Here is a 14,326-nt window from a genome sequence, read left to right as displayed (position 1 = left end):
ATCCCTTTTGCACTGACCCAGTGCCCTATGTTTCCTGAAGAACATAGGTAGGGATGGTTTGCCATCATACTACCTGAGATTAATTGTTCTATCCGCACTGTTCGTTTGTAATTGGCTGATACGGACGAGCTTGAATCAATAAAGGGATTGTATTGATCTACAGTGGAAAAGGAAACAAAGTCACTTTTCACTTTACAGTAAGCAGATCTTTTAACCAGTTTATATGGTTATCAATATGGTTATTAATTGTTATAGTAGTACAGTTGTAGTGTATATATATATATATATATATATGTATATATATATATATATATATATATATATATATATATATATATATATATATATATATATATATGTATGAACAACTTTTTCTAAGACCTTAGGAATAGGAAAGGATATCGGAATATTAGGCTATTAGGATATATGATAATAACAGGCAGATTATAATACACTGCACTGTCTGAAACAATATTTATCCTACACCATGTATGTTAAAACAAACGACCGCCAATTTCTTTATATGTTGTTAACCAACATAACATTTCTGGAATTATTTCAATAACATCTGAATTAATTGTCATTTGAAGTCAATACAGTGGCAATGGCAATAGGGAGCTCTCTGTACTTAAAAGAAATACATAGTATTTGTAATGTGTTTACTAATGAATAACTTATAAACTGACATTAATGTGGTGTTCATGGTAATAGGATGCTCGTAACACAAACTATAAGTGCAGGAGGAGGATAGCAAAGTGTGTTTACCACCAAATAGCTCATGACCTGATGTCCTAGAGGGAAAACTAACACCATCAGACGACACAGCAGGTGGATGAGCAGGATCAACATGTTTGGTTAGAAAAGGGTTTAGGGTTGGGATGGAGCCTTCGACAGCTTCAGAAGAAGAAAAAGGATCTGAGCAGGCAAAGGGAAGAGACAGAGAAAGAAGAAGAAAAGAATCGCAGTCAAACAAGAAAGACATCAGAATGAAAACATGGAGGAGACTAGATCGTGCAGAATCACTGACACGAACACACAAAGATTGAGGAACATTTACACTACCTCCCCATGGTGTGGATAGTGAGGGCCCAGGCTGCATGGATGGCTGGAAGGTGCTGTTCAAGTCAAAGGGGTCACTCTCCATCTTCAAGGTGCTGAGAATAAAGGCAAGAAAAGCAATTTGCCTTTAATATGACTTTAAAAGCAATTTGATATTAGTGGAATTAAACTGCACTGGATTAAGGATTGCCTGAAATAATACAAGTAAGAGATCAAAATAAATTAGATTATCTTTTTTTTTAATTTTACTATTATTTTACACCATTAATCATTAATCTGACTATTTATTGGAAGCTGATTGAAATTATCAGCTGTGTGGAATCTCCTGCCACCTAGTGTCTAATTTACATGTCATATGTATACAACGCACCCCAGTTTGCACTCATGTACATCTCAGTTACATGAAACGTGCCCTGATTTATGTGGGTGATCGAAAAGAAAAGCATTGGCAGGATGCAGGTTTTAGCTAGATCCAAAGAAAGAAAAAAAAATTATGAGGAAAAATAAACTTCTATGAAGTGAAATGCGACGTGCTTGTGTTTGAGCTAGAAAATAATTTTTTTTTTATTTGATATCTGTTTAATGGACCTGTGCCCCTGCCACTCAGAAGGGAGCCCACATGCTACTAGGTGATATTGGTGTGCTGTAAGCACATGCACAGCATTTCGCCTAGTCAAAATTCTCCCACAATACTCATTAGTTTCTTTCTCTTCTCCTATGGCATCACAGATATTCCCTAGAAACCTGGAACAGTTCCCAGTAATATACAATGCAGATCGGTACTCAAGGCAGACCTTCATGGATTCAGGCTGCACACAAACCTTGAGCGACCAAAGCAGAGGACTGTTCAGTTGGCAATAGAATAAGGAGTTAGCGAGCCTTGAGTGTGCAAAAAGCTGTAGGGGGGTAGGAGGTAGATACAACACTACACTGCTTAATGGTACATCGCTTGGACAGACGTTTGTGGTCAAAAGTGTGCATCATACAGCAAATGTGGTGCATCCACCAGCCATCCCAAATACGTCGGTGTACCCTCTTTCCGTAATCAAGATGCCCTTTGAAAGAACTGGTATGGAATTTATGTAATATGCAACTTGAAGCATTTGTTGTGTTGAACTATTTCAATTGCTTTTGCTTTATTTGTTCATTGCAGACAGCTGAAAGTCTGTAAATTTTGACAATAAACCTGATTTGCAATGGGGGTTAAATAATTTTGACTGCAACTGTATATCTATATTTGACTCTAATCCAATGGCTTGCATTAATAAACTTCTGGGCGGGCTAGGCACAACTTTATTCAACATGATGTATAGAAGTGACTGGCAGCAGTATATGCAGCATGTGAAGGCAGCCTTGACACAAGCCAGCTTCACAGAAAACCCAGAGAAGTGAGCAATTGCATGTGTGGCAGTACAGTCTAGGCCAAGGGTGCAAAACATATGGCCCGCTGGCTGTAACCGGCCCGCTGGATGATCCTATGCGGCCTGTAGGCCAAGTAATGAAAATGTAAAGAATTATCCACACATAGATCAATTACCAAACACTTCTCTCCTCTTTTTCCAATAGCAGTTCCACTGCTAAAGCCACATACTACCGAGAGAAGATTGGAAGTTCTCCCAACACCCGCACTCTCTTCAAAACTTTTTCTTCTCTTCTCTGTCCCCCTCCTCCCCCTTCCCCTACCTCTGTCACTGCAGATGACTTTGATGTAACCTTGTTGGAAAAGAAAGTGGCAATCAGGAACCAGTTCTCAACCCCAGACATGCATAGACTGGCTCCTCCTCCATGTAACTCTAAACTGACTTCCTTCTCTCCCCTCTCAGAGACTGAGGTCTCTAAACTCCTCCTCTCTAGCCGTCCCACAACCTGTCTTCTTGACCCTATCCCTTCTCACTTACTTCAGTCCATCTCTCCCACACTATTACCTGTACTCACACACATCTTTAACACATCCCTCTCTACTGGCACATACCCTACCTCATTTAAGCAGGCCCGGGTTACCCCACTGCTTAAAAACCCATCACTTAACCCTGCTGTGGTTGACAACTACAGACCTGTTTCCCTCCTTCCTTTTCTTTCCAAAACTCTTGAAAGAGCCGTTTTTAATCAACTCTCCAATTTTCTCACACAGAACAACCTCCTGGACACCAAGCAGTCTGGCTTCAAGAGCAATCACTCCACGGAGACTGCTCTGCTTTCCGTCACTGAAGCCTTACGACTAGCAAGAGCAACCTCTAGATCATCTGTCCTCATCCTAGTCGACCTCTCTGCTGCTTTCGACACTGTGAACCATCAGATCCTCCTGTCAACTCCCTCCAGCCTGGGCATCACCGGAACGGTTCTGCGCTGAGTGGAATCCTATCTCTGACAGATCCTTCAAGGTATCCTGGAGGGGAGGTATTTCTGAAACTTAGCAACTCACAACTGGCGTTCCACAGGGGTCAGTTCTGGGTCTGCTGCTCTTTTCTATCTACACTACATCTTTAGGGCAGGTGACTGAGTCTCATGGCTTCTCATATCATTGCTTTTCTGAGGACACCTAGCTCTATTTGTCCTCCTAGCCCGAAGATCCATCCGTCTCTGCACGCATCTCTGCTTGCCTGTCGGACATCTCGGTCTGGATGAGGGAACACCACCTTAAGCTCAACCTGGCAAAATCTGAGTTTCTCGTCATCCCAGCCTGTCCCTCAATCAACCACAACCTCACTGTACAGCTCGGCTCAACCACACTCAAACCAACCAGGACAGCCAGGAATCTTGGGGTGATTCTCGATGACAGCTTGACCTTTACAGACCACATCTCAACAACTGCACGGTCCTGTAGGTTCATCCTGTACAACATCAAGAAAATCAGACCCTACCTCACCGAACAGGCTACACAGCTACTAGTCCAGGCACTTGTTATCTCAAAACTGGACTACAGCAACTCACTACTCTCGGGCCTCCTGGCCAGCTCCATCAAACCGCTTCAAGTGATTCAGAATGCAGCAGCACGCCTCGTCTTCAAACAGCCCAAGAGAACCCATGTCACACCCCTCTTCATCTCCCTCCACTGGCTTCCTGTAGCCACCCGTATCAAATTCAAGGCCTTGATGCTCACCTACAAGACCTTGTCTAGAACAGCACGCTCCTACCATAACTCTCTCCTGAAGGCTTACGTTCCCTCACGCAATCTGCGATCAATCAACGACCGACGCTTAGTAGTGCCTACTCAGCGTGGCTCAAGGTCCCTTTCAAGAACATTCAAACTAACTGTTCCTCAGTGGTGGAATGAACTTCCAACCTCAATCGGCACCGCAGAATCTCTCACCATCTTCAAAAAACAGCTAAAGACCCACCTCTTCCGTCAACACCTAACCAACCCATATATAAATAAATAAATAAATAATTACTCTGGCATTAAACCTCTACTCTGTGCACTTTGCTTCTTCTGGAACTCAATTAACGGATCTTGTATAGTAGTACTAGTATTGTTCTCTGCTTGATATATCGCTTTGCTTGTATTTTCTCATTTGTAAGTCGCTTTGGATAAAAGCGTCTGCTAAATGAATCAATGTAAATGTAGATGCAGTTATCTTTTAGTGAGATCAGTCAACAGGCTAAAAGAGGTAATGACTAATGTGCCACACCTGAGCCCTGTTCTGCCACACATTTTTCGAATATCCTTCTTTCTCTCTTCCTGAGCAGTGAACATTCATGTGTGAGCAAATGAAAACAAAACTTTCAGTAACTGCTTTATCCTGAGCAGGGTCACAGTAGATCTAGTGTTGCACCTACTACGAGCAACACTGGGTGCGAGGTGGGAAAACTCACCCCAGATGGGACACCAGTCTATGGCAGGGCACTGTTCACACACTCACACGTTATACAAATTTGACTAAAAATGATCTGTCAAATTTAGCTAGTCATATTTAATTAAAGCTTTAATAAAAAGACAAGTTTCCATCCTTAATCCCACATGGTTCTGACCGAGGAGGTGCTGAAAGGATATAACAGAAGGTATAATAGAAGGCCCTGAGCCCAAAGATTGGTGCCATTTGTACATAAATACATATACAATACCTTCACTGCTAGATTGCTTCTGAAACACATCGGATTAAAAAACATCTTCCCTATTCGTTATATAAATGGTAAAGTCTGGACAAATGTTTTTAAAAGGCTCACCCATTAGAGCAGCTCGGTGTAGAGAACAGATCAATGGCAGGAGCTGTACTGATGCTGGCTGCTGTGGTGGACACCGGAGATGTGTCTGTGGTGGCAAATGAGGGCTTCTTAGAGAGCTCTTTCAACCTCTGCTCCTGGACAGACGCAGCAGATACATATTAAATGCCCATCAAAAACATTACAATGTAGCTGCAAGTCAAAAACAATACTGCCAATTAAAAGTGTGGCATATTAAACTGAACATGTATTTTTCTTTGTCTTAAAGACATTTTAATAAAGTCTTCTTGTTGAAATCTGTTTCAAAGGCAAAGGCAAATGTAAATAGTAAAGTTCACACACATTCAAACACTCACACCTAGGGGCAATTTAGCACAGCCAATCTACCTACATGTTTTTGGGAGGTGGGAGGAAATCAGATCTCAAACCCAAATGTATTTGGTGTAAAGCACAAACAAAAGAATTGGCCTTATCCTTCCAATAGTTTCGGAGGGGACTGTGTATGTGTGTGTATATATATATATATAAACAATTGCAACACAAGTTTTCAGGAAGATTCAGGCTTTTTTTCCCCCAGGAAGATTCTGTGTTCTGATTGGTCACCTTCAGTGCTTTCAGACGCGCTTGCTCTTCCTCCAGGGCTGCCTGCTTTTCTCTCTCATCCACTTTGGTGAAAGACATGCCAGTGTTGGCCAGGGATGATACGGCATTGGAAAGGGTGCTTGCCCTGTGATAGCCAAATACAGTTACATTACTGCATATTATAGCTCTCAGCATATTACTCTCTGCATTTTACAGCTACAGTGAATAACTTGCTACTTAAGAATATCATGCACTACCTTAATCAAATCTGCATCAACAGGTCTAATTTTATATTTTCTCACTGAATTATGGCCTATTCTGGCGCCATGTTCTCAAGATCGCAGATTTGAGGGAATTCATAAAACTAGTTCTTATGAAGAGTAAATAAATGGTTATTGAAAGCATGCTGATTCTGCAAACCATGCCTGTGGAGCCTACCTGCTGGCCGCGGTGGAATCCTTGACCTTTTTGCCCTCCAAAGAGGCCAGGTGCTGCTCTAAAGCATCCAGGAGACTGCTGGGAGCCTGAGGCAAAGCAAGCAATTATTCAGTTCAGCCATGTGCTCAAAAACATTAACCAGAGAATAAATGTCACAAACAAAAAAAAAAACAATCAAATAAACTATAAAACGTTGCAGAAAACAAGTGCGGGAAAAAGTGAGTAAAGAAGTACTTACACATACTGTAAACTGAAGGTAGACAGGAAGTGGAAACACAAGGATAGATACAGAATATAAAGGTGGTATTGATCAGAGATCCATATTCTGCACAACGCATCTAAATTATTCACTGTTTATCTTTAGTTTTATTTATATCAGGCCCATACCATAATACTGTGATTTCAGGGTTTTTAAAGTGTTCAGTTTGTATTGACTGATTTGCCTGTTATAACTACATCATGGCTGTTTTTACACTGTAATGTAATGAACAAATAGTTTTCACAAATAGTTTTCCAATCACCAGCTGCACTCAAAACACCTTTATTTGCTGTAGTGGAAAGTTAGGAAAAGCAAAGTGAAGATTTTTCAGTTTCATGCATATCTTTAGTAACCATGCATTTTTATCCTATTAGCCCAGTGAAGAAAACTATAATAGAAGAGATTTGGAGAATAATAAGGTCGGCCTCTAATACAGCAAAATAAAGTTATTAATAAATAAAGCTCTGCAGGAAAAAGTAGCAAAAATGAACTGGAGTTGGGAAACCCTGCTCTAGATCTCTAAGCAGCTAGTGTACAACAGATACATGTGGTTTTACCTGAGAGAGATCAGGAATGTCCCCTCGGTCAATCCCCACCTGCTGTGAAATGACAAGAGCAGGAGTGTTACAACAGCACTCATCTTTATCTCTATTTTCATCACACTACTGCAGGAGAATATTACCTCTGCCACTTTGAGGAACTCGGAGATGCGGGTCATTCTGGTGAGGAATTTCTTGTAAATGTCCAGTCCTTCTTTGCACTGAACCTTCTTCATGTCGAAATACTTCTCTGTGGATGGAATGCAGATGGGTTTTTTTTTTTGACATTTCAAAAAAAATAAAATCTGTAGTATTGAAGCAATAGAATGTACATTTAATAACAACTAATTTCCAAATTTTAAGTTACATTACTTAACGTTTTGCTGAAAATGAAAGCATTATTGAATCAGTAGTGAAAAACAAAAACACAGTTTTCTTGTGCTGCTGCAAGTCACCCTGGGAAATAAAATGTAAAAAATTCAGAATTGTCAGGTCGGATTTCACAGTTTTTCACACTCACAGGACATACGGCATTACAGATACTATCAACTTTGTTATGAGGCCAGCACTGAACCATAAATATTATAAATTGAGCCTTAGTACTAAACAATACCTAAACTGTAGACAGACAATGAGCAAAATAATCAGTCAGTACAATAAAAACAATAGGTGGCAATAACTGCAAGACTCAAGAAAAATATAGTTTTATAAAAATATAGTATTGTGTATGGAGGGCGGAGCAGGAGAAGGAGAGTGGTAAGGAGGGCACACCTGTGGGCAATGTTTACTAATGAATATTCTCTATTCCAGTGAGGCGAGGTGAGGATAAAAGAGGGAAAGGCACGCACCTTGAGAGAGAAACCACGATGCCAAGAGCGAGGCAGAGTGTGTGTGTGTGAGAAATTTAAATGAGCACTTAAATTGAAAGACTGAATAAACCACCGGAGTGTTAAGCCGGCCTCTGTCGTCGTTCTCCTTGCCTGACGTTAAAAAAAGTGTCACAGTAGTGTTATATATTTTTTGCTGAACAGGAAATATACTGTAGCTGGTTGCTAACTGGGTAGCTAGTAGGGGTGTAATGATGTACAAAATTCAAATTCAATACAATTTCGATATGATGGTGTCTTGACACTATACATTTTTGATACAGCAAACATGAGCATTGCCTGAATATGTGTTTTAGGTTTCCATTTTCAATTGATTAAAACACTGAACAATGTAAAAGTACAATCATTTCAAATCCTAATAAAGGACACCATGTTTGTGTGATCCATTCACTTTTAGTAGCATATAAGGAAATAAAAGCTGTGCCTTAGAATATAACAAAATGTAAAATGGCTTATTAAACTGAGAGCTAATTAGTTCTCTGGCCATAAAAGCTGCACTGGTGTGCAAAGTTGCCAGGTTTCAGCTAAATTTCCACACAACTACATCTCCATAACTGCACACAAGGACCTGAAACTAGCCCAACAATCAGGATTGTTTTTCCCCTTCTTTTTTAATTGTTGGTTTCAGAGTGTGTATTCTGTTCTCTACTATTTGTTTTGGACTGTCAGCTTTGTGCGCTTCAATGTTTTTGTTTGCCTGTGTTGTTTTGTCTTCAGTTAAAGTCTGACTTGATATTACTACTATTTACTGCTTGAAAAACTAGTTATTAACTACTATTCTTTGACATTTTCTGGCGTTACCATCTTTTTCCTTCTCCTTGCTGCACTAAACATACTTTCTCCTAGTTAACTGCTCCGATAGCTAACTACACTCAGCTGCTGGATAGACTTGCCTCTCTCATAGAGATCATGTTTTCATCTAGTACTAAGAAATTCTTCAATAGTAACATTTCTGTAGTACTGAGAAGACTATGGTAATGGTAGAGGATATTTAAATACTCAGAAACTGTCCTTGAGTATTGTTTTGCCATTTACAACCATCAGAACAATCTGCAAGTGACATTACCAAGAACATCCTTCCAAAACTGACGGAGGGACAAAATGAAAACATATCAGCGTGTATTAATTAATAAATAAATAAATAAATAAATAAATGAATGACTACACACAATTTGCTTTTTTTGTGATGTAAAAATTGAAACCAAGATAAATCATGTCACATCGTTTTCCCGCTTTAATATGATAGAGCAACCAACAAAATGCAAGCGAAAAACAAATAGTAACATTTTAGGGGAACAAAACTAACTATAACTTCTATGGTTGCATTACTATATTAGATTAGATATTAGATATTAGCATGTGACTGTGTTCACAATCAACAAATTACATTCAAACTCGTGTTCAAAAGTAATTATTCTACACCTGTCATCAATGGAGTGATTTTGATTAAACTAAAATAAAAATCAACTGTTTCGGTAGGATTATCTTGAATCTTGGTTTCTTCCAACTGATGAAGCCATAGTCTGCAAAGAGCTTACAAAGCATATAGGGGAGCTCATTGTCGAAAGGTATCGATCAGCATTGGTATAAAAAAAAATTTGGGGCACCACAGTGACGTTACCAAAAACAGGACATTGCTCCAAAACTGACGAAAGGAAAAAATGAAAACGTATCAGGGAGGCTGCCAAGAGACTTACAACAATATCAACGGTGCTGCAGGAATATCTGGCAAATACTGGTCACCTCCTGCATGGGACAACATCTGTAGTATGCTACACACTTCCGGGCTATGGAAAACCCTTTCTAATGAGATATATATATATATATATATATATATATATATATATATATATATATATATATATATATACACATATATATATATATATATATATATATATATATATATATATATATATATATATAAAACATGCCTAAATGTTGCCAAGCCATGTAGCAAAATGTGTTAAGCATAATTCTAAAAGATATGTTTGGTTTAGATAAGACAGCTTATCACCAAAAGAACCCCATACCCATGGTGAAGTATGGTGGTGGCAGAATCATGCTATGGGGCTGCTTCTCTTCAGCTGGGACTTTAGTCAATATAGCAGGAATCATGGATAGCTGCAAATACCAATCTATTTTGGCACAAAACCTGCAAGTCTCTGTGTGAAGATGAAGAAAAATTTCACCTAGCAGCACAATAACAACCCAAAGCACAAATTCATGTCAGCAAAGGAATAAGCTGTTTCTGTAGGATTCAGAATAAAAAGATCAATGTTCTGCAATAGCCTAGTCAGAGCCCAGATCTAAATCCTATCAAAAACCGGTGGAGTGACTTGAAGAGAGCTGTACACAAAAGATCCCCTCGCAATTTGATAGTTTGGGAGCATTTTTGCAAAGAAGAGTGGAATAAAATTGCTAAATCAAGACTGGCAGACTCTTAACCAAAAAGACTAAACCAACATTCCTACAACATTACATTGTTTTAAACTTGATTTGTGTTGGTTGCCCTATCACATTAAAGGGTAGAAAAATATTTGACTATTTTTTTTTTTTATAAATCTGCATTTCCAACAGGGGCGTGTAGACATTTCATATCCACTGTACTTCTAATTTGATTCTTTTTTTTTGTTCTGAATACTGCAAGCTTCATGACTGTCCTGTAGCAGTGAAAGGTGTCCACTCTTTTTACAACAGAGTTGGAGGATGCACATTTTTCAATGGAGTTCATTTCATATTATTGATATATCAAGCTCTGGGGATTACAATATTCTCAATATGCTACACATTTAATCATATTTAAGCCTATGAAAATGAATCCATTCATCAAATCCTTGAATACTTATTTTCAAAATTTCAAACTGCAACGAAAGTAATCTTTAAAAATAAATATATTATCAAGTATAATAAATAAGTATTTTGACTCTTGTTCTAAACGCGTGTTTAGATAGTGCTACAGAGATTTGTTAAATTCAGACAATATCTACAGTCCCCTCCAAAAGTATTGGAATGGAAAGGACAATTCTTTTGTTTTTGCTATACATTGAAGACATCTGGGTTTGAGATCAAAAAATGAATGAGACGATAGATCAGAATTTCAGCTTTCATCTCCTGATATTTACATCTAGATGTATTAAACAACTGAGACCATGGCACCTTTGGAGGCAGACAACCCAATTTTTAGGTGAGCAAAAATATTAGAACAGATAGTAAAGTAAATAACACTTAATATTTGGTAGGATAGCCCTTGTTTGCAACAAACGCATAAAGCCGGCAATCCACTTACATCACTAAACTGCTGCATTCTTCTTCTGTGATGCTTTTACAACTTATAGTTGATGTTCATTTTATGTTCGATGTTCGTTGATGTTTGTTCCAAGCCAAGACGCTACCTATGCCGTGTTTGACCAATGAGCTTGTATCTTTTGGATCATGAGAAGATCCTTTCTTTCTCCACACTTTAGCTTTTCCATCACTTTGGTAGAGGTTAACCTTGGTTCCAGAAATTTTGTATTTCTTTGCAAATTCCAATCAGACTTTCTGATTACTTACTGCTGTTGACTGGTTTGCATCTTGTGGTATGGCCTCTATATTTCTGCTCTCAAAGTATTCTTTGAATGGTGGCTTGTGATACCTTGTGATACACCCCTGCCCTGTGGAAGTTGTTGGTGATGTCAATGACTGTCGCTTTTGAGTTTTTATTCACAGCTCTCACAATGTTTCGGTCATCAATTGCTGTCGTTTTCCAATGTCTGGTTGTGAGTACACCAGTGGTTTCTTTCTTTTTCAGGACATTCTAAAGTGTTGGTTATGCCAAGATAGATTTTCCCTCTTTTCTCAGAATCAAAATAGCTTGCTTTTCTCCCATAGACAGCTCTCTGGTCTTCATGTTGGTTTATAATTTTTTTAACAACAAATGCAGTCTTCAGAGGTGAAACCCAGGGCTCAAAGCAAGAGTAGACATTCAGAGATACTAACTGTATAAACAATCAATTTATCAGGGCACACCTGGGCAACAAGAAACACATGTTACTCACATGTTCCAATATTTGTGATCACCTGAAAACTGGTGTGATCAAACAGGTGCCCTGTTCTAAATTAACACATCTAGGCGTAAATATGAGGAAATGAATGATGACATTCTGGTCTATTGTCTCACTCTCATATTCATCTTCTGATCTCAAACCCAAATGTCTTCAGTGTATAGCAAAAAGAAAAGAATTGACCTTGCTGTTCCAATACTTTTAGAGGGGATTGTATAGGAATTTGGGGCATGTGTTATAACTACTAAGCATTGTCTAAGGAACTGAAGATAATCCATTAAGAGGAATACAAAAATGCCACAAATTCATGGCACAAAACTGACAGAAATGAAAACAAAAAAAGAGAATACTTTCGTAACTCTGCTACATATTGTTATAGTCTATTTATAATAATTGTGCTGAAGTAATAATATTGTTATAATATAATAATAATAATAATAATAATAATAATAATAATAAGTAGTAGTAGAAGAAGAAGGTATTATTCAGTATGTTGTGAACTGAAATGAAAAGTTTGTACAATAAAAGCATTAAAAATATGCCAAAAAAGCATAAAAAACTGAACTCATTCTTCCTGGCATGTGTGGATGTGTGGCAAGCTTTACCCAGCAGGTTGATTATCCCCTCGTTGTAAGCTGCAAAAAGCCTGATTGAGTCTTTGAAGAGGAGCATGAAGGCTGCGTTAATAACCCCATTGGTTAGCTCGTTGGCGTTGACCTGGACGTAGAACAATAATTAGATTTTCCTCACAGAAAGATTTGCTGCTGAACAGTAAAGTTTAAAAACAACCTGATGGAAAGAGGTACAGGCTGTATGAAGAGTAAACACATCAGGAGGGAGCTCGAGAACAGAATATGGCATTCAGTACTGTGCTAAACTCACATTGAAATCTAATAGGGCATCCATTTGGTTCTGGATGATCGGGATGGTTTTAAGGAGCTTCTCTGTGTTCATGGTTCTCATCACTCCATCAACCCTAAAGGAAAATATTACGACACATTATTTCAGTGGTTTGTCCTGAGAATTAGATCATACTGTACCTCTAGTAAAGTGACTGCTATGCTTTGAGTGTAAGCATCTTATGATGGCTCTAAAGCAAAAGTTTATTATAATTCTGAGATTTAACTAGCTTTACAGTCTCCTATATATATATATATATATATATATATATATATATATATATATATATATATATATATATATATATATGATGTTTTTCAAATAAAATGGCTTAAAGAATGTATGTACTTCATCAAATGTCTTACCCACGCTTTACTTTTGTAAAATCAAAAGCCACCTGTCGATATGACACTGCTTTTTCATTCAGATATCGGCTGTATCGCCGAATAAATGTGGACATGTCATAACCTATGAGAGACCAGAATCAAAGAATCCATCACTACACTTTGTCTACACAATCAACCCTGTCAGGCATTCAATCATTACATACCTAGCCTAATAATCTAGTTTAACTAGTAAGTTACATATATACTGAATAGAATTCATTCCTGGAGATGTCATGCAGTACCTTGAAGTCCACTCTTGTCCAAAAAGTTACTGAGGTTGAATAACGTATTCCTGGAGGCCAGATACTGAACAAAACGCTGCAAAACAACATGAAACAGGATAGTGTTTCTTAGTATATTTTAACATTTAAATAAAGAACCCTGAATATTGGGAATGGTTGACATCAGCACTGACCTCATTGCCATAGACCATGAGGTGGTGTGTTGTAATGAGGGATTTGAAGACGACCACCCAGCTGGTGTTGGTGGTCCTCTCAAACAGGGAGTCAGCCAGCTGAGGAATGTTCACATTCATTTCGTTGGTACAGTGGATGAGATCTATAAAGGAAACCAAAAAAAAAAATGCAAGAGTCAGTAAGATGTTTTATACCTCATAACAACCAAAAGAAACATACATACTGTTGAGTGCTGTTAGTTATTGCACCTCATAGAGCAGTGCCCAAAACTGTTTTTAAGATAGGAGGGAAAAAAAGCAATACCTAATACATTTCATGAAAGGGGCTTGATATTCCTTTGATGCAATAGTAAAATATGTGTATAAATTTCATAGTTCATGACACCAGTGAAGTTTCACCTCTTTAACGTTGGCTTGTTAAGATTAATATTGAGGCAACCTCTGTGTGATTTAGATAGATATAAAGCTCCCTCTAATCCGCAATTTCCAAGTACATTTTTTTTTTTAGTCTAAACGAATTCCATAGCTGTAATTTAAACCTGTTATCGGGAACAAGGAATAATCTTCAGACTAGCCCTAGAAGAGAACGTCAGTACAGTAACAAGTAAAAGTTACTCCTCACAGTTTTGTTTTACATTATATTATTGAAAAATA

At 38.2% G+C, this 14,326-nt stretch overlaps 1 protein-coding gene across 4 annotated transcripts in view; it reads right to left on the bottom strand.

The window, feature by feature from the left end:
* picalmb (phosphatidylinositol binding clathrin assembly protein b) overlaps positions 1-14,326 on the bottom strand; it is a 29,900-nt gene that overhangs the window by 10,584 nt on the left and 4,990 nt on the right. Inside the window, exons 2-15 of one of the 4 annotated variants that reach the window (XM_053647054.1) lie at positions 13,673-13,815; positions 13,500-13,575; positions 13,237-13,339; positions 12,854-12,947; positions 12,577-12,688; positions 7,182-7,288; positions 7,057-7,098; positions 6,479-6,490; positions 6,241-6,326; positions 5,824-5,947; positions 5,224-5,357; positions 1,063-1,154; positions 766-915; positions 74-157 (exon numbers count right to left, since the gene is read on the bottom strand). In XM_053647054.1, coding sequence (XP_053503029.1) covers positions 74-157; positions 766-915; positions 1,063-1,154; positions 5,224-5,357; positions 5,824-5,947; positions 6,241-6,326; positions 6,479-6,490; positions 7,057-7,098; positions 7,182-7,288; positions 12,577-12,688; positions 12,854-12,947; positions 13,237-13,339; positions 13,500-13,575; positions 13,673-13,815 — 1,359 coding nt within the window. The remainder of the gene's footprint in view (positions 1-73; positions 158-765; positions 916-1,062; positions 1,155-5,223; positions 5,358-5,823; positions 5,948-6,240; positions 6,327-6,478; positions 6,491-7,056; positions 7,099-7,181; positions 7,289-12,576; positions 12,689-12,853; positions 12,948-13,236; positions 13,340-13,499; positions 13,576-13,672; positions 13,816-14,326) is intronic. The other 3 variants (XM_053647055.1, XM_053647056.1, XM_053647057.1) reach the window with 3 other exon arrangements.

Source organism: Ictalurus furcatus, chromosome 17 (genome assembly GCF_023375685.1).
Source record: "Ictalurus furcatus strain D&B chromosome 17, Billie_1.0, whole genome shotgun sequence".
Lineage (NCBI taxonomy): Eukaryota > Metazoa > Chordata > Actinopteri > Siluriformes > Ictaluridae > Ictalurus > Ictalurus furcatus.
The sequence above is the reverse complement of the archived record's forward strand: the minus strand, read 5'-3'. Positions and strand labels throughout refer to the sequence as shown.